The following is a 20,514-nucleotide window of genomic DNA, read 5'->3' as shown; positions in this document are numbered from 1 at the left end:
TAACTCGGTTACAAAACATGATCATCTCATACAATAAAATTTAGCATCATGTCTTGACCATATCACATCACAACATGCCCTGCAAAAACAAGTTAGACGTCCTCTACTTTGTTGTTGCAAGTTTTACGTGGCTGCTATGGGCTTAGCAAGAACCGTTCTTACCTACGCATCAAAACCACAACGATAGTTTGTCAAGTTGGTGATGTTTTAACCTTCGCAAGGACCGGGCGTAGCCACACTTGGTTCAACTAAAGTTGGAGAAACTGACACCCGCCAGCCACCTGTGTGCAAAGCACGTCGGTAGAACCAGTCTTGCGTAAGCGTACGCGTAATGTCGGTCCGGGCCGCTTCATCCAACAATACCGCCGAACCAAAGTATGACATGCTGGTAAGCAGTATGACTTATATCGCCCACAACTCACTTGTGTTCTACTCGTGCACAACATCAATGCATAAAACCTAGGCTCGGATGCCACTGTTGGAGAACGTAGTAATTTCAAAAAATTTCCTACGCACACGCAAGATCATGGTGATGCATAGCAACAAGAGGGGAGAGTGTTGTCTACGTACCCTCGTAGACCGGCAATGGAAGTGTTGACACAACGTAGAGGAAGTAGTCGTACGTCTTCCCGATCCGACCGATCCAAGTACCGAACGTATGGCACCTCCGAGTTCTGCACACGTTCAACTCGGTGACATCCCTCGAGCTCCGATCCAGCAAAACGTTGAGGAAGAGTTTCGTCAGCATGACGGTGTGATGACGGTGATGATGTTCTACCGATGCAGGGCTTCGCCTAAGCACCGCTACGATATGACCGAGGTGGAATATGGTGGAAGGGGGCACCGCACACGGCTAAGGAATGATCACGAACATCAACTTGTGTGTCATGGGGTGCCCCCTTGCCCCCGTATATAAAGGAGGGAGAGGGGGAGGTGCGGCCGGCCCTAGGGGTGCGCCTGGAGGAGTCCTACTCCCACCGGGAGTAGGACTCCCCCCTCTTGCCTTGTTGGAAAAGGAAGGGGGAAGGGAGAAAGAGGAAAGGGGGGCACCGCCCCCCTTCCTTGTCCTATTCGGACTAGGGGGAGGGGGCGCGTGGCCTGCCCTAGCCGGCCCTCCTCTTCTCCCTTATGGCCCATGTAGGCCCAATAACCCCCGGGGGGGTTCCGGTACCCCCCCGGTACTCCGGTAAAATCCCGATTTCACCCGAAACGTTTCTGATATTCAAATATAGGCTTCCAATATATCAATCTTTATGTCTCGACCATTTCAAGACTCCTCTTCGTGTCCGTGATCACATCCGGGACTCCAAACAACCTTCGATACATCAGAACACAAAAACCCTAATTACGATTGTCACCGAACTTTAAGCGTGCGAACCCTGCGGGTTCGAGAACTATGTAGACATGACCGAGACACATCTCCGGTCAATAGCCAATAGCGGAACCTGGATGCTCATATTGGCTCCTACATATTATACGAAGATCTTTATCGGTCAGACCGCATAACAACATACATTGTTCCCTTTGTCATCGGTATGTTACTTGCCCGAGATTCGATCGTCGGTATCTTAATACCTAGTTCAATCTCGTTACCGGCAAGTCTCTTTACTCGTTCCGTAATACATCATCCCGCAACTAACTTATTAGTTGCAATGCTTGCAAGGCTTGAGTGATGTGCATTACCGAGAGGGCCCAGAGATACCTCTCCGACAATCGGAGTGACAAATCCTAATCTCGAAATACGCCAACCCAACAAGTACCTTCGAAGACACCTGTAGAGCACCTTTATAATCACCCAGTTACGTTGTGACGTTTGGTAGAACACAAAGTGTTCCTCCGGTAAACGGGAGTTGCATAATCTCATAGTCATAGGAACATGTATAAGTTATGAAGAAAGCAATAGCAATAAACTAAACGATCAAGTGCTAAGCTAACGGAATGGGTCAAGTCAATCACATCATTCTCCTAATGATGTGATCCTGTTAATCAAATGACAACTCATGTCTATGGTTAGGAAACATAACCATCTTCGATCAACGAGCTAGTCAAGTAGAGGCATACTAGTGACACTCTGTTTGTCTATGTATTCACACATGTATTATGTTTTCCGGTTAATAAAATTCTAGCATGAATAATAAACATTTATCATGATATAAGGAAATAAATAATAACTTTATTATTGCCTCTAGGGCATATTTCCTTCAAGTAATTCGGAGGAGCAGGCTATAAATCGGGTTGTGCGGTCTCTGTGGCCCGTCCAACAACATAACCAGCCCTGCAATTTTTTCTTTGGGAAAATAGGTAGCCCAGTATTTCTTTTTGAAGAATACCCAAGCTAGGCATATTTGTTTTCTCCGACTTACTTGGCTGCAAATCTTTCAAGACGAGGAGGGATGCATTCCGGCCTGGCCAAAGAGTATGGTCAGTGTCTGTTAAAAGTAATATCAAAAGGGGTTGAAAATTCCAAAAAAATATAGCAAATGGCATATTAGTTTTTTTTTGGTTTTGTTCTTCACTGATATCTTATACGCATTTCATTGGATTTAAGATGACATAGTACTAATTTATTTTTAAATTTGTTTTGTCAAGTCTACATAGTTCTCAAACCCGTAGGGTCTGCAGCTCAACGTTCGTTGATGATATAGTGTTATATAATTTGGTGACCGAATGTTGTTCGAAGTCCCGGATGAGATCACGGCTATGACGAGGAGTCTCGAAATGGTTGAGATATAAAGATTGATATATAGGACGATTGTATTCGGACACCGGAATAGTTTCAGAGTGCACCGGGTAGTCATCGGATCACTGGAAGGGATTCCGGGAGGCCCCAGGCGGTCTATGGGCCTAATGGGCCAAGGAGAGGCACACACTAGATCCCGCAAGTGAGCTATTTATACCGAAGCTTACAAGAAGCAAAGTTGAAACGGGAGCTTTCCCACCACGGCATCCAACAGCCCATGGAGGGGCTCGCACGCCCCTTCCTAGCCGCTAGCCCTAGAAGAAGGAAAGGGGGAGGGGGCTCCACCTCCTCCTGCCTTTCCTCCTTGTGGGAGAAAGGAAGGGGGGTGCCACCTCCTCCTTCCTCCCCCTTGGTGCGAAAAGAAGGAAGGGGGGCAGCCTAGGGCAGGAGCCCAAGTAGAATTCAGACCTACTTGGGGCGCCCCTTGGCCTCTTCCCTCTCCCTCCCACCTATATACATGAGGGAGGGGGCGCCTAGCACAACACACCATTGTTTTTGCTGTGTGCGGCACCCTCTCCACCGTTTACCCCTTCGGTTTTTTTGATAGTGCTTAGATGAAGCCCTGCGGAGATAGCTTCACCATCACCGTCAACACGCTGTCGTGCTGCCGAAACTCATCCACTATCTCACCGTCTTGCTGGATCAAGAAGGCGGAGGACATCATCGAGCTGAACGTGTGCTGAACGCGGAGGTGTCTTACGTTCGGTACTTGATCGGTTGAAGCGCGAAGAAGTTCGACTACATCAACCACGTTACTAAACGCTTCCGCTTACGGTCTACGAGGGTATGTAGGCACATTCTTTCCTCTTGTTGTTATGCATCTTCATAGATAGATCTTGCGTGTGCGTATTTTTTTTGTTTTCATGCAACATTTCCAAACACAATTGAACTACTCCAATGAGCATCAATACTACTAAACGACTAGACAATGAGCATCTCCACTGCTAACTATGCTCCTGGCCAAATATAATAGTAACATCTAGTAGCCTATTTAACTACACAGAAAAAAACATTAGCACATGCCTACACAACCTGTTCAAGTGAGCATCAATACTACTAAATGATTAAACAATGATCATCATCAGTACTACTACATGACTAACCAAAGGCTACACTAAATGACTAAGCAAATGCCTACAGAAGTTACTACCAATTTTACAAAGAACAAAATATGTGCATAATTCTTACAGGTTGAGCACAAACTAGAAACCTCCTACCCGTCTCAAATCCTTCAAAGGCTACATGACGCTCAGCTGGCAGCCGATGCTCCACGCAAAGATCCTGGGTGCTATCTCGATGCCCATGTAGTCTTGGTCTTCAATGCTAACAGGAATCTACAGGAGCAAAATAAACCAAAAACGCCAAATCAGAAACCCTAATCCCAACCCTAGCTCAACCACTGACCTGGTACTACATGCCGTCGTCGGAGGAGTTGATGTACTGCAGGTTGGAGTCGTAGCTGCTCTCATCCTCAAACACCATAGCGCGGCGGCGGTGGTTGCGGACTGCACGGCGAGCGGTGACGAATGGGAGAGACGAGGGCGAGGCGGCGAACAGAGGGAGAGGGTGCGGCGGGTGGCTTGGTTTGACCCGGCCCAGCCAGTTAACGACCGAGCCGGCTTCGTCCTACGCAGCGGAGCAGCGCGCGCGGGTTGGCCAGCGTGTCACCTGACAGGTGGGGCCGATCAGTCAGATACACAGTCAATACGTGCTTATACGGCTATCAAACCATTTTGTAACACTTAGACCGAGAGTTGATACTGATTTGTAAAAAATATGACTACTAGTATTAATTCGTTACGATATGCTGAAGTGTGATAGTTGCATGCAATTAACTTGGTTGTAGATGCTGGGCAATCATGCGGGACGCGGCTGCCGTTTGCCGTAATAGTGCAACAAGGGATTTCCCCACGGGTGACCCTGCGCGGCAGCGCCTCCTGACGTAAAATTCCCCAATTCGGAGCACCGAAAACTCCAGGAAATCTGCACCTGACAAATCGATTTTCTTTTCCTTTTAATCGCATTTCGGCTTCGAAGCCCACTACGCCGTTTCCGTCTCGTGTCTCGCGCGCGCGGCATCGCCGCCACCACCACCACCGGAACCCTACGAAGAGACCCCCGGCCGTCCCGCCGCCGCACGCGGCGATGGGGGCGGCGCGGCGGGGCCTGCTGCTCGACCAGTGGCGCGGGATCCAGGAGGACGAGGAGGCGTACGACGACCGCGGCGACCCTTCCGCGGCCAACCATCGCCGCCGCCGCCTCAACCAGGCCAAGGAGCAGTGGTACGGCCCTCCGCCCCTAGTCGCTCCCCGCTTCACGAATGAATCCCGCGGGTTTAGTGGTCGCGGCCCAGGTTTAGGGTACCGCCCGGTTGGGACGAGCAATGCAGTAGTAATGCTTGCGCTGATGGGGATTAGGCAGCTTAGCTGCATAAGGGCGAGCCTCTGAATTTGTTTGGTCGGTTCTCGGTTGGAATAGGTAACACAGATAGAGCTAGCTATGCGCCTATGATGTGGGGTGAGAACTCCTGCAGACTTTGGAGTTTATTGACAACGCGAATAGGAGCATTGATACCGTGGAATTCGTGCTTCTGGAAGTCTACAGTTACTATTCTGGGTTGATAGGGATTGTGAACTTTAGAGTTTGGAAATCACATTGTTCAGCATATTTACAATGCACACAAAAGTGGTCCTGTGGGCACCAAGTTTGGAGTCCAAATGATATATTGTACATGCGCTTCTGATATGCAAAACTGAATGATTACAATGTAGACTTGTTGGGTTTGACTACAGAATTTCTTGTAGTAGGGAGATTAATTTGAAATTCGAAATGTTATAGCTGGCCATCAACTGATAGAATACTCCAAAAATAGACCACTTCTTGGATACCAAATTCAAGGATCTAGATTCAACTTGTCAACTCCATCCCACGTACCATGAGTTCTTTATGTACTCCTCTAATGGTGTTTCCAGGAAAACAAAGCTACCGTTGCTACTTTTTTGTACATTAAGAAAATAATATCTAGCCAGTAGTGGTAGAGGCTTGAGTTTATGCAGTTGTGAAGAAATTGTGTCATGTTACTTTGGTTAAAGTTTTGGTATTTGGTCTATACTGGGAACTGACTTGCATTGGAACACCAAAAATAATGGAAATGGGTGAATTTGTTCTTTTCCCTGCAATGTGCCTTGTTTTTGGAGTCGAGAGTTTCTCATCTATTTTAGTAGCTAGTTGATGGTACTCTTTATAAAATTGATAATTTCTCTGATGATCCTAACAAAACCTAACTTGATTTTTTGAATCACCTGCAGGTTTTCACATTGTTTTGATTTTCTAGAAAGTTTGCCAAAAGAAGAGCATATTTGGTGTGGATATGCTGATATTATGGGACCTTTTTTAGAAATGTTCCATGGTTACTTTGATGAGCAGGAAAACTCACTCGTTAGAACAATATGGTCACGGATTTCTCAAGAACTGGGCATTTGTACACAGTGTGTGTGTGAACACCACCAGGCACAGGAATCTTTTGATACTGAATGTCGGTCAGGTAGTATTGACCCCCTCCAGAAAGTATTACGGCATCTTGATGAAGAGAGGGTTACGAAGCACCTAGAGAAGATAAATGCAATGATTCAGCTTAAGGAATATGACCCTTCCTGTCATGGTGCAGAAGTTGTTTGCATAATGTTCGAAGTATGTTCCATTTATGTTGTACTCCCCCCCCACCCTCCTCTTATGCAACATTAACAGTACCGATTGCCCTGTGAAACATATCTATAAACTTTCATTGCCAGTCTTATTTTTCTGACAAATATCAGCATGAAGTATGCCTTTGTAACCATACACCAGTGACAGCACTATTGGAGAATATCTACCCACGCTAGTATTTATTCGGCATTGTTTTTCTCCCTAATTGCTTTTGAGATATGTAAGACGCCCATCAAAAGAGCCTTACATGAAATGCTCAGCGCATGCCATACAGAGGGCTGTTTTTATGCACCGATGTGCAGTTTTTTTGGAAAGTTCTGTACTTACCAAATTAGCAGATTTTTGATATGCAAAGTGGTCAAAATCAGTATATGATTCATCATATCTCTTTGTGTAAACAGTCACAAAGTTTTCAGTCTTAAGTTTCATGGTGATCATGATAAAGTGCTGTTTTAATCTATTTATTACAGGTTTTGATGTATCCTGTTCTATTAGATGACCAATCACTGGCTAATCAGTTCCAGAAGTTCATTGAAACAATTGATGAATCATATGAAGTGAGCCTTTCAACTAATCAGCAATATCCTGTAAGTTGCTTCTTTCCATTGATGTATGCTCATAACACTACAAGTAATGTCTCACTCAGTCGTTTCAAACAATCAAGTAGTCCAATATTCTGCTCGTCACCAATTTTTTTTGCTTATTGCTTAAAATATAGTTTCTCACACCATGGTTAAACTTACAATGTAGGGTGTTTACGCATTACTTTTCTTCAAAAGTGGTAAAGCTCGGGCTATTGGTCTTCGCTTATCCCGATCCATGGGTAAATTAAGGTGACGTACCTGTCATTTTCATGTTCGTTTTGATTCACGGAAGTTGTTGTGCAATGTAGGCTTTAACTAGGCAAAAGTAATAAACTGTGCCCGGAGCTATCAAGCATGTGGTTGGTGATCCTGTTTTTGGTTTGGTCATAGTTGTTAATAAACCTTACACTTGCAGTCTTGAAATCCATGTTAGTCTGTACTTCTCAAGCCCTTGAGAGGTACCAGCCCTAAATGAAATATGACAACATGCCAAATCTATGTATTGTTCTTATTAAGGTGAGTATCTTGTGGAAAGTGCATTTTGTACATATCTTCTCTGTACTGTTTAAAATTGAATTTCTAATTAGACAGTGCTGGGTAGGTAACGGGCTAACAACAAAAACTAAGGTTAAGGAAACTAATCTCCTTTCATGTATTGGTTATTTTTAGCGCCTCACAATAATTAAGATAGGTGGTAGTGCTACCAATTTTTCTTTCAGGACATGTTGCCAAGACCAAATTCACAAATATAATGTACTCCCTCCGTTCCAAAATATAGTGCGTATAGATGTATCATTAGATAGACCATGAAACATATTTTTATATTGTATTTATTCGGTATTATTAATGCTGATATACAAACTATATTGGGAACGGAGGAAGTATTAGATGATATCATTTGATTTTGGCTTGTCTTCTATTCTCCAATATCGAAGTGCTTCTTTCCTATCTGGTTATATTTCCTTCAAAAGCATACTTTTCTGTATGACTTTCTTGTCTTTTACACAACCTTCAACAGCCTAGAACATTAATTCTATTAATCTAATAAAGAGTCTTAAATTTGGTGAAATCTCACCTGTTTAAATCAACATGAGTAGTTGACTTTGATCAAGTGCTAAAACTATCCTTTCAGGATAAGCATTTTGGGTTTGGCATAACACTGTCTAATTTTAATAAATAATAACATATACTGTCTGTAATTGCTTTATCAATCATTTGCAGGAAAGCGGTTGACCTGGAACCGCTGCAACCCTTACTGCAAAAGTACATCAATTTCCTGGATGCTGAAGTTCTTCCATCTACTCCAGAATTTTCAAGGCCCAGGGTGCAGCTCCAAAGGGCTGATGTTTGGCTTGGATTTAAATCACTGTATGTAAGTTTAACACATGAATTGCATGACTAGTTATGTTTTCATATATAATAGATATTGCGTCTGTTAATATATTGAGTATGTCTGCAGCCTTGGATTTCTCGAGGCACCTGCTTTTGAAGATGGAATCTTGGAGAAATACCCTATCTTCCTGAATATTGTACTTAACCATGTCAGTGATGACGGATTCGATTTATCATGTGCTGTTAGTTGCCTCAAAGCATCATTTGAAATGCTTGGTAAGTGTAGTTATTGAGTTCCTGATGGCCTATGAGTATGCTAAGCCTGCACCTTTGCATAACTACACACCTTTGTTTTAGGCTGCAAACTTTGGTTGAGAACAACGCTATCACCTAGTGTTATTCGGAACACATTATTGGGTCAGTGTTTTCACACTCGAGATGAGAAAAGTCACAAAGAAATATTCGATCTTTTCATCCCGTTTCTTCAGGCATGTCTGTTGCTCTTTCGTTATGAAGTGACTCTCTTATCTTCCACATCTTGATGAATTATGATAAGTTAATTCCTTTGTGCATTATGCAGTCCCTTGAAGCTCTACAAGATGGCGAACATGAGAAGCAACGGAGGAATATTTTGTATTTTCTTCTTCATCAAGTAACTCGGAGTAGTAATTTCAGTGCACTGATGAGAAAAAATGCTACTAAGGTTAACTTCTTTTGATGGCTCTTTACTTCTTTAGTTCTTAAAAATTCACTGCAAATGCTCGCAGAAACTTATGTTCTTGTATTGCCTCATTATTTTTCTTGCTATCAATAGCTTGTTTGAGACTTTGGACTATTTGAATATCGCTCTGGGTTTAAAATTATAGTTCTAATCTGCAAATAATATAACTAACGGCTAGATAAAGGGGAGGCAATAAAGGAGCAACAACATTAGCACATTAGACGAACTGTGTTTGATTGATGGCCGAGAATATATTTCACACCAACGTCGTGTGGTGGACTGTTGTATTTTGAAAGACCTAAACGAGTGAGTGATTTTGGAACAAATGAAGTATGATCTACCTCAATACTTTTACAGTCGATCATATTTGTAACTCTGCCGAGTGTGGTATCATGGAATTCACTGCATCTGGTGATGAAGTGGGTGGTCAAAAGGATCAATTGAAGTGTCTTTGGAGCCTTTTATTTTATTTTTTATGGGATCAGTAACCACTATCCATCCATCATAGAAATGACTATTCGTCTAGTCCACATGAACCAGTTAAGACATGTTTTCTTAGAATACTAGCTATGAACCATTTCGAGTAGTTCTACAATTGCTGGAATCAGATTGGCATTTAGTGGGGACCGAGTAATGATCTACGAAATGTGCTTAGTAGACATGGAAACTCTTGTTTCCATGGAACTAGGTTCCTTGATGAGCCTCTTGCGTATTTGGAAGCAAAGGAGTGCATCTCTGACAATATTCCCCCTAGTGTTATATCTTTGTCGCACCTGCCAGAAAAGAGTTTCGTATTCAATCTCTTATAGTCAAGGGGGTCTACAACCCTCCTCAAGGGCTTTACTGATTCTTCTGCTGTTTCATAGTTCAGTCCCAGCCTTGCTCGTCACTTCCTCCACATCCCCTTTGCCTTGTATATATAGTCTTCTTTTTATAATATCACCCCCTCTATTTCAAAAATATGAGGCACACACACGTCTAGGATTCAAGTTTCACGGAGAATCACACCGATGAAATGTGGGTTATGTCTTATGCGGCACAAATCATATTATTAGACTTATATTCCGAAGCATGTTCTGATGATATCACCTTTGTGTTGCATAATTCACATTATGTTGGTCCAGTTCTCGGTCAAACTTAAACCTTAGGATGTGTGAGTGCTTTACATTACACTATCGGGGCCTTCTCTACAGTTTTTCCCTCAAAAAGACTAGCTCTACAATTTCTTGTGCGTCATTCAAGTCCTTTTCAAATATGTGCAGGCTATGCCACCTATGTTGGCTAGTTAACTGTTTATTGTATTGATGTAGTGCTTCTTAGTTGTGCTTTGGTGAGATTACATTGTATAGATATTGTGTACATGAACTGTCTGTTTCTGGAAATTCCATAATAAAACTAACCTTCTTTTGCATGATATATTCATACAAATTTATGCACCAAATTTGAAATGTTTTATATACCAGCTATACATTCCAATATGCAAGAAAGTCCTGTTTTCAGTGCCTAGACCATTAATTTTGAAAGTGGCATGTCTGATGAAATCATAATAGAAACAATGTAGATTCATGTCAGAATAGGCACAAAGCTTTTATGCTATGCATTTACAGCTGCTCACATACTTGTGGGATTCTAAGAAATGGTGATGCCATGCTGCTACATTGTTTGATGTAATATTACCCTTATAGTATGAACAGTATGATCAATAGCCGCACGGAATGATATAGATCTAGCTAGCAAATGCATTTCTTAACAGTTCAAACTTTATTGATTGGACGTAATTTTGGTTACTGGTAGTGCATATATTATATATGATTATTACCTGATGCTATTGATACCTTTTACCTATTTCCTTCCAGATTGCTCTTCTTATTGTGCAAAGAGGCTACACAATGAACCCTCCTTGCCCAGCCTCGGAATGTGCCCATATGTGGTAATGACCAAACAGTACTTATCTTTGAGACTTTGACACAATCTATTAGGTCACTTATTGTGAGTGTAGAGGGTGTGACACAATCTAATAGTTCGTTGAAGCCTTTTTATGCCATACACCGGTGGTTCGTAGAATTCTTGTGCTGTTGATTATGTTTCTGCTGTGCGAGTATTATATTGTTGTATTATAGCTAGCCCTGGTTTCCAACATATCACTTACTGATGACAATCAAGCTTCTAAAATCTCTCCATCTGCGGTCTGTGTAATCTCAAATAAATAACACATTGCCCACACATTGGTACTTGTTACGGACTAAAAGCAGTTTTACTACATGTTCTAAAAGATCACTACTATTTGTCTCAATTGTCAAACCATCCATACCCAAAACTTATCTAAAATGTTCCTGCCAGACCCAACAAGCTATGTTGCCTGATGGTGAGCGTACTGCTGCCAACAATACGCATCGAGGGATTATTAACTAATAGTTGTAGACAGCAATCATGCTGGCAATTCCTACCAATCTGAAAAATGTTATTCAAGTATGTTAAATGTCTTCTCTAATTAGCCTTAGACATAACAAACTGTTGGACATGACGTTTTAACATATTAGCAGAATGCAGAGCCTTAGTTTTTTACTTACTGTTTAAAAATTGCTGTTTGATACATGCATTTCCCCAATGTCATTGCTCCCTGATTAAATTTGAGAAGATCACTAACTTATTTCTAGCACACTGTTTCTGGCATTCCACTCTTTATACCTATTTTAAGGCCAGCTTAGTCTTTCTGTTTGTCGCCTGGCATCCACTGACCTTGATTTTGTGAAACAGGGGACCATCTTTGATATGCTCGTTAAATGATACATCCTTGCATAGTTCTCTGCGTCAACCTGCGTTTGATCTCATCAATATTCTCATAGTTTCTGATGCTTCTGCCTTGATTTCCTTTAAACTGAAGTATGAGTCTGCCACAAAGGGTGATTCAAGCAACTCTGTCATGTTTGTCGAGGACGAGGATGAATTGCCTTTTGCCGATGATACCGCGGAAAAGGAGTACAGCTGTTGGAGTGATTTCAGAGCTCTGAACAAGTTGACATTTAGGGGATGCAAGGATTGGACATGTGTCCCTTTGTTATGGTATCTGGTAATGGTTCAGTTGGAACCCTCTAAACTGCCTATGGCTTTTTCGAAAGCAGTGTTTTGGGCTCTATCTCATATTTCTATTTTGGAGCCTGGGTTAGCTATGGACTTGTCAGTGCCTGTAAATGATTGGTTATCGTCACATGCTGGAGAAGTCTCGTCAACATTTTCATGGCAAGTTCCAAATGGTGCTGATGATGGTGGAGGTGGGAAGGATTGCATCAATACTCTCAAGGTGTCAAAATTTGGTACCCTGTTATTGAGAATATTTAAAAGGTTGGCTCCATTTTGTTGACCGCTGTTTCATCCCTTGTGATCTGAGTTTGTGTTCCTGAATTATATCAAGATCTTGCCATGTCATATCTTTTACTGATTGTAAACCTTAAGCCCTAAATTTCCCTGGTATATCATACTTACATGATATTAATATCTTTTAGATTTGCAATCCGTGTCATCATGCAAATTGAGCAATGTGGGCTTCAAAAGCAATGGACATGGGAACCAATGATGGCGGAAAGCTTGATTTTGGCACTAGTTGATCCCAATGATGTAAGAGCATTACCATTGTCTTCCATACTATCCCTGGTACATATAAGTATTTAGCAGTAGTGTATTACTCAGTAGTGTACTTGATGCAGAATGTGCGGCAAGCAGGGAGGGCTGTCATGGAACATGTATCCCAAGCACGGGGTTTGACTCCTGGGCTTCAATTTCTGTGCTCAAGTGCATCTTCACTGTCTGCTGTTTTCGTGGGTCTAAGATATGCAGTGCAGCTGGTAATGTTTGACTGTATATTATTTTTTAGTCATTGGAACTAGTTTGTAATTGGAGCATAAACTGAGGTTTCATATTTCACCTGGTTGCTTCCAAGCTGGTTCTGGCTTCTGTAGCAATGGATCAAATTCCAAAGTTGAATTGAGTAGTACTCCGTATGAGTTACCAGGCAGTAGTTATCTGATTATCGACTATAAACCAGCGCATAACTGCATATGATCTAAAAAACCTTGTAAACAACTCGAAATATCTGTACACAGATCTTGCTGGTAGGATCTACTGCTGAGTAGCCCTAATTACTCCCTAATTACTGTAAAGTAGATAGAAGTAAACGACAATATTCTTCTCTGCTTTATTGAGAGGGGTCGTTCCCTTTATATAGTAGACCAGACTTGATCGTCAAGCTGGTAAGTCTTCAAACTCTAATACCATCTCTAAACTGATTCAACTCTTTGCTATCAAACTTGCTTAATCAACTAGGACCCTAATTTAAGGCACAATACTCCATTTTGATGGGCTGGCCCACATAACATTGCTAACTTGAATAGAATGATTAAGTCATTCAGGAACAGATGTCATTAGATGCTGATACAGATCTCTCTGAAAACTCAAACTGGCAACTAGTTTTTGTGTTCCAACTTGTCATGGTTGTGAGAAGTCAAAACAACAGCCAACTTCGGATGCAAACATCCAAATCGCAACCATCAACAAGAACAAAGTCTTGCGACACAACAAATAGATGACATGGTGTGGCTGTGGAACTTTTTTTTTTTTAACCGAGTGTGGTTGTGGAACTAAATGCCGCGCAGCAATACATTCCTTAACCTGTATTCTAGTATCTCTTATACTTGTTTGCAGAACATGGTGAGCATTTCTTGCTGGACAAAAAAATGAGGGTATCACATATATGTTCTAAAAAGAGGAAGAGGGAGGGGATGTGGAGTTGTGGACAGTTCCAGACTATTTGAGTTTTGAAATATAGAGGTTCATATATGAATTTTAAATTAACTTTAAGACTGGATGCATGGTATAAAACATTTGAAGTCCGGTATAAGAAATCTGGCATCATCTTGACATTTTCTTCTAATACAAAATGACACAATTTGTGTGCGTGTTTGAGAAGTGTAGGGCACCGGTTAATGCTGTGGCAGGAAACCGAACCTTGACTTGAACCACATGCTAAGATTTACTTAATGTTTCAAAGTGTCTTGATTGTTTCCAAGTTATGAAGGAATATAGCATTGTTCAGTTTTGGGGATTGAGGGAACATGCTAACTTATCCCTTGCTTTTTACCCCATTCTGTCGGTGTTTTCTGTTGAAGCTGAAAATAATCATGATAATTCCTTCTTTGGAATTCCAGGTGGAAAGGCAGTCACTTTTGGCAGATTTTCATAGTCTTCATCACTTGTTTTTTGTCATATGCAAATTAGTCAAGGAGGACATTGCTCAACAGCCTTCAATTCCACAGCCAACAAAACCTTCTGAAGGTGGTTTCTTGCGTCAACCATTTTCAAATGTACCAATTACCCCACCAGAACATGCTGTAGATATTATTTCCTGGGAGAAGTTCAGCACTTTGCTTTCAGCAACTCTCTGGCCTTTAATTTCCGCGTGCCTGATAAAGGGAGACGAGCTAATAAATACCAAACAATGTCAGGTACATATGTACGGCCGTAATATCTTGTAACATCAGTAGGTGTATCCTTTTTTGTTGCCTCTTCATATCTTCAGTTTTGTTTCAGATATCATGTGTTCGAGTGCTTGAGTTGCTTCCCCTAGTCTACAACAGAGTCAACTCATATTGTGCTGAGCCATTCAGTATGACGACAATGGTTCCAGACCCTAGTGATATGACATGGCTTTTTCACTTGATTAACTGGGGGAAATCATCTCTGCTTGTGATCAGCAGACACTGGAAACAGTGCATGCTATCTTTATTTAAAATATTAAAGGGTTCACATGGTGACACCATTCAACGCTCCATTGAAGATCTTGGTGATACCATTTCACACGGTTAGAACTTCATGTTTTTAAATTGAATTCTGGACTTTTAGAAGTTTCACCAAATGTTTGGTAATTACTTTTATCTTCCTTTCAGATGTAATTGATATGGATGCACTTAAAGGGAGAATTTCTAATCTTAATCTTGCGGTGTTCAAGAAGGTGCCCACAAAATCAGTTGAAACCATCCCTTCTCTGATTAGGCACACAGATCAGGAGAGGCATACTGGTCGGGACAATCTTGAGACCATGAAGCCCTCTCACGCGTCAGACACCGAACACATAATTCTTCTTTCAGACAGTGAAGAAAATTTGCCTACAGATGATGTCATTGGTGAGGAGGTTTTGTCTTCAGTGAAGGAGAATGACGGATTTACTGCTTCAGATCTGTTAAAAAATCCCTCTGTACAAACAATGCCAGTTGAAGATAAACATGTGTCCTTAAAACAGCAGACACATAGTGATATTAGTGCCTCTTCAAGACCTGTATCGACGGAGAGTAGAGGCACACGTGCTGCCTCAAAAGGATTAGGTGGAACAAAAATGCCAAGTGTTCCAGCCAATAAAAATAGTACTTCCCATTTACCAAACAAGGTTAAATCATCTGTTAGCGCCACTACTCAACCATCCCGTCCAAATTTGTCATCGGATGTATGCAAATTTAAGTCAATTTTCAGAGATATATCTGATGATGAAGATGATCCCTTAGAGCATGCACTTGATAATTACAGAAGACCACAAATTCGTGTAACAAAGTCTGCCATATTAATTCCTAAAAGGCAAATAGTTCAACTTCAGTTGCCTTCTGAAAGGAGACAGTCTTCTGGCAGACCGGATACCAGTTTCCGACGTTTTAGTCCTCCTAAGCTGGACAGTTGGTTTAAGAATATATTGGAAATGGATTACTTTGCTATTGTTGGGCTATCTTCTTCCGAGACAGTAAAGAAACCTGCTTTAAAACAAATTCCTGTCTGCTTTGATTCACAAGCTCAATACATTGAGATCTTCCAGCCACTTGTTATAGAAGAGTTCAAAGCTCAGTTGCAGAATGCTTATGTTGAAACCCCTCCTGAAGATATGATGTGCGGCTCTATATCTATACTCTCAGTTGAAAGAGTTGATGAGTTTCTTGTTGTTCGTGGGCGTGCTGAGAACACAGTGTGTGTCAAATCTAAAGGGTGTATAGAGAATGATCTAATACTGCTTACCAAGGATCCACTGAAAAGCTCTGGACAGCAAGTCCATGTGCTTGGAAAGGTATTACTGTTGCGCACAAAAGTTCAATGTTTTAATAACCTAATTCTGTATGTCTTTCCTAACGTATTTACTGTTCTCTAGGTGGATCGGCGTGAGAGTGACAAAAATAAGGCTTTAATTATTGTAATAAAGTTCTACCTCTCGAATGAGATTCCACGTTTAAATAAAGTGAAACGGCTTCTTGTTGAAAGAAGTAAATGGTTCTTGAATCGGGTTTTGAGCATGACTCCTCAACTCCGAGAATTCAGTGCTCTCTCATCATTAAATGACATCCCAGTGCTTCCAGTAATCCTGAATCCTGTTTCATGTACTGCAACCAATCATGAATCTTTTAAAGTGTATCTTGATAAACTTGCACGCCCTCTGCGGAAAGTATTGAAGTCTTCATACAATGACAGCCAGCTCCAAGCTGTTAGTATTGCCATTGGGTCAGCAAGCTCGAAAACAAAATGTGATCTGTCTCTTATTCAGGGCCCTCCAGGTTTGTCGTTTTGATCCCTATTCACAATTTTTAGTAAGTCCAGCCACCAGAAAAGGTAATCTTTTATGCTTGTGTTTCCTGCAGGTACAGGTAAAACAAAAACTATTGTTGCGATCGTGAGTGCATTGCTTTCTTTACATGCCGACAACTCTTACAATTTACCAAGAAATGAATCCCTGGCTAGTGCTGAATTTACCAAGCCAAGAACAAAGATTAGTCAAACTGCTGCAGTAGCTAGAGCTTGGCAGGATGCAGCCCTGGCTAAACAACAGATAAAGGATTCCCAGAGAGAAAACCCGAGGACAGAACGGCTTTCAAAAGGCATCCTTTCAAGAGGAAGGGCTCTAATATGTGCGCAGTCAAATGCGGCAGTTGATGAACTTGTGTCAAGACTCAGTAAAGGATTGTATGATACTGAAGGAAAGCTGTATAGACCTTATATAGTGAGGGTTGGTAATGCAAAGACAGTTCATCCTAATTCAATCCCTTTCTTTATTGACACACTTGTTGAACAAAGGTTGTCAGACGAGTTGAAGATTAATGATGAATCCAAAATTTCATCCGATGGCGAATCCTCCGGTTCACTTAGGGCTAGGTTGGAGAAGGTTGTAGACAGAATTAGATATTATGAGTCACGGCGAAAACTAGTGGAGGGTGATAAGACAGAAACTGGATCTTCTGTGCCCGATGAAGATGAGATGGATGAAGTTTCTGATGAAGCAATTGGTGCAAAGCTCAATATTTTATATACACAGAAAAGGGCAGTTTCTTCAGAACTTGCCACTGCTCATGCACGTGAAAAGAAAATAGCTGATGAAAACAAGTCTCTTAAGCACAAGGTAAGGAAGTCAATTCTCGGAGAAGCAGAGATTGTTGTGACAACGCTCAGTGGGTGTGGAGGTGATATTTACGGAGTTTGCTCGGAAACTGCTTCAGCTAAGAAATACGGGAATTTCTCTGAGCAAGCTTTGTTTGATGTTGTTGTTATCGATGAAGCTGCGCAGGTGGGGTCTCAGACTCTCAATACTAACTGTCCTCTTTCAAATCAAGCTAGCTTTATATTTAATATTTATTATATGCTAAACACTAAGCTTCTTTTGGTTTACTCATATTTAGGCTCTTGAGCCTGCAACTTTGATTCCACTTCAGCTACTCAAGTCGAAAGGAACTAAGTGCATAATGGTAGCATGCTCTCTTTTAAGATATTTCTGATTATACAATATTTTTTAGCTACACCTTGAAGCAACATCACAGTGCTATCTCTTACTTAGTAATGTCTCTTTTGAAGGTTGGTGATCCGAAGCAGCTACCTGCTACCGTGATGTCTGGATTGGCTAGCAAGTTTCTCTATGAGTGCAGCATGTTTGAACGCCTACAAAGAGCTGGTTATCCAGTTATTATGCTCACTAAACAGGTTAGTCATAACTCTTGCATATGCTTTCTCTGTAAACTTCTCAGTGGAGTGAAAGACCGCTAAAAATCAGTTATAATCCTTTTAGAGATCTTATCTACTATGTTGGGATCACTAAAATGGTTGATTTTCAGGAGTCCTTCTGTTCTTGAGATTCATACTTCAGCATTTTGCCTCATTGGCACTAAGTAGGCTATTAACTACTTTCCTGAATGTTATTAAAGAGCATGCCAAACTATGTTGTAATTCTTGGATTTTAGTTTTCTGTGTGGCATATCTTTTTTAGTTTTATGTCCTAAAAATGGTCTTATTCCAATGATGAGCAACCTTATAGTACAATTTTATGTGAAAACAATAGCAAGCTCATTAACATGATTACAAGTAACATGCTCTGCAGGTTTTTCTTAAGTTATGAATATTGCCCATACATAGTTCCTGTGTCTTGTTTGAGTATGCAATTCTTAATGGATTACTAAATTTGTATGTGAGAACTGAGAAGAGCTATCGACTGCAGGCCGTATGCTAATTTCTCCTCAATTATTTTGTATTGTCTGCAGTACCGAATGCATCCTGACATTAGCAGATTCCCGTCGTTGCATTTCTATGAAAACAAACTGCTGGATGGTGCTCAGAAGGCTGAGAAATCAGCTCCTTTCCATGATCACAGTTGTCTTGGTCCATACATGTTCTTTGATATTGCCGATGGTCGTGAGCGTGCTGGAACAAGTGCTGCTGCACAATCACTCTCTAATCAATTTGAAGCTGATGCAGCACTTGAAATACTGTCATTTTTAAAGAACAGGTAAGAGTATTGTCTTTGCTTTCACAGTTTCACTGCCTACTGGAGGGGGTCTTATTTTACAGGTAACTGAGGTTCTATACTTGCTTTGTGAACAGATATCCAGCAGATTTCTCCTGTAGAAAGATAGGGATCATAACTCCGTACAGGAGTCAACTCTCCTTGCTGCGTTCAAGGTTCACTTCTTTTTTTGGGCCTGAGATTGTTGCTGAGATGGAAATCAATACTGTGGATGGATTTCAAGGTCGGGAAGTTGACATCTTGGTGTTGTCAACTGTTAGAGCCTCCAACTCTTCAGGTGACAGGCATCACACTGGTGAAGCACGTAGCATTGGGTTTGTTGCAGATGTTAGGCGTATGAATGTTGCGCTAACACGCGCCAGGTTTTCTCTATGGATAGTTGGTAATGCAAGAACATTGCAGACCAATTCACACTGGGCTTCCTTATTACAGAATGCTAAAGAACGTAATATGCTCATCTCAGTTCAGAAGCCCTATAGTCTGATCTTTCAAAATGTTCATGGTACTACCCATAGTCACCTTAAGCAGCAGAAGGGAAATGAAAAGGCTGATATGACAAACTCGCGGACAGTCGATGCACAACTCCATAAAGAACATGTGAGACATGCTGACAGTGCTACAGAAAAGAAAGGTAAAAGTTTACGTGAGGATCAGGCAAAACAAGCATCACACTGGGATCAAAAGACTCGTAAAACTGAAGGCTCCACCTTGAGAAAATTCAGTCAAGAAAATGAAGCGACAACGCAGAATGATGATATGAGAGCTACCAAGGGCTCATTGAAACAAGATATTGATCAGGATTCGGTGATAAGAAAGCAAGGGGCAGAAAAGAAGTCTGTGCAGAATGTAAATCAGCTGGAGCTTGCTAAAAGGTTGGCAACAGGGGATCCCCATGATGGCTCTCGTGTCCGAAGGCAAAGGGAATTGAATAGGCCTGTTAGCGAGAATGCTGATATGGAAACTGATAAGGCCTTATTTAAGCATGGTCCATCTGAGAATCCCAAGGTGAGATTACATAATAACGACAAAAAGGCTGCCAGCCAAAACAATGATATGGGAACCATCAAGGGTTCGTCAAAACATGATTCTGTTGTAAAATCAGTGGCCAAGCAGGATGATGGTTCTTCATCAGCACAACACCGTGAAATGCAGAATTTGATACAAAAGGCTAAAGGAGCAAGGAAGTTTTCTGAAACACCAAGGTTCAGTAATTCAAACAAAGAGGGTTCCTTGCTTAAACATGACGCAGTTTTGGAATTAGCAAATAGGAACAGTGGTATTGGTCCACCAACAATCCCTGATATGAAGAAAAATAAGGTCAAGGGGGCAAGAAAGTTTACTGAACAACCAAGATCTGGGAACTCGAATCAGGTGGATCCATCAGTTTCATCACATTTTGATGGAACAAGTAGCCATATACGGGACCTCACGACAAGCCAAGCTGCTAAGCAAACTGTAACTAGTCAAAAGGACCAAATTGCAGCGAGAAAGCGTCAAAGGGAGGACGTTGAATCTTTACTTTCCTCAGCTCTTATATCATCAAAGAAGCCTAAGAAGAAACAAAAATGAGACCATGTAGCAAAGGCAAGTTCATCATACTACCTTCTGTCTTCCTGAAACA

General features: G+C 41.5%; 1 protein-coding gene across 2 annotated transcripts in view; it reads left to right on the top strand.

Annotated features, from left to right (window-relative positions):
- The first annotated feature begins 4,705 nt into the window (after window positions 1-4,705).
- LOC119302110 overlaps window positions 4,706-20,514 on the top strand; it is a 16,492-nt gene continuing 683 nt past the window's right edge. The window contains exons 1-21 of one of the 2 annotated variants that reach the window (XM_037579130.1): window positions 4,706-5,022; window positions 6,049-6,430; window positions 6,916-7,032; window positions 7,196-7,278; window positions 8,251-8,397; window positions 8,489-8,637; window positions 8,719-8,849; window positions 8,942-9,064; window positions 10,939-11,012; window positions 11,840-12,424; window positions 12,586-12,697; window positions 12,787-12,924; window positions 14,284-14,580; window positions 14,666-14,936; window positions 15,022-16,181; window positions 16,263-16,662; window positions 16,747-17,666; window positions 17,779-17,844; window positions 17,951-18,076; window positions 18,631-18,875; window positions 18,971-20,477. In XM_037579130.1, coding sequence (XP_037435027.1) covers window positions 4,886-5,022; window positions 6,049-6,430; window positions 6,916-7,032; window positions 7,196-7,278; window positions 8,251-8,397; window positions 8,489-8,637; window positions 8,719-8,849; window positions 8,942-9,064; window positions 10,939-11,012; window positions 11,840-12,424; window positions 12,586-12,697; window positions 12,787-12,924; window positions 14,284-14,580; window positions 14,666-14,936; window positions 15,022-16,181; window positions 16,263-16,662; window positions 16,747-17,666; window positions 17,779-17,844; window positions 17,951-18,076; window positions 18,631-18,875; window positions 18,971-20,462 — 7,155 coding nt within the window. In that variant the 5' untranslated portion in view covers window positions 4,706-4,885 and the 3' untranslated portion in view covers window positions 20,463-20,477. Of the gene's footprint in view, window positions 5,023-6,048; window positions 6,431-6,915; window positions 7,033-7,195; window positions 7,279-8,250; window positions 8,402-8,488; window positions 8,638-8,718; window positions 8,850-8,941; window positions 9,065-10,938; window positions 11,013-11,839; window positions 12,425-12,585; window positions 12,698-12,786; window positions 12,925-14,283; window positions 14,581-14,665; window positions 14,937-15,021; window positions 16,182-16,262; window positions 16,663-16,746; window positions 17,667-17,778; window positions 17,845-17,950; window positions 18,077-18,630; window positions 18,876-18,970; window positions 20,478-20,514 lie in introns of those variants that run through there. The other variant, XM_037579131.1, reaches the window with a different exon arrangement.

Source organism: Triticum dicoccoides, chromosome 5A (assembly GCF_002162155.2).
Source record: "Triticum dicoccoides isolate Atlit2015 ecotype Zavitan chromosome 5A, WEW_v2.0, whole genome shotgun sequence".
In the NCBI taxonomy this organism is placed as follows: Eukaryota; Viridiplantae; Streptophyta; class Magnoliopsida; order Poales; family Poaceae; genus Triticum; species Triticum dicoccoides.
The sequence above is the reverse complement of the archived record's forward strand: the minus strand, read 5'-3'. Positions and strand labels throughout refer to the sequence as shown.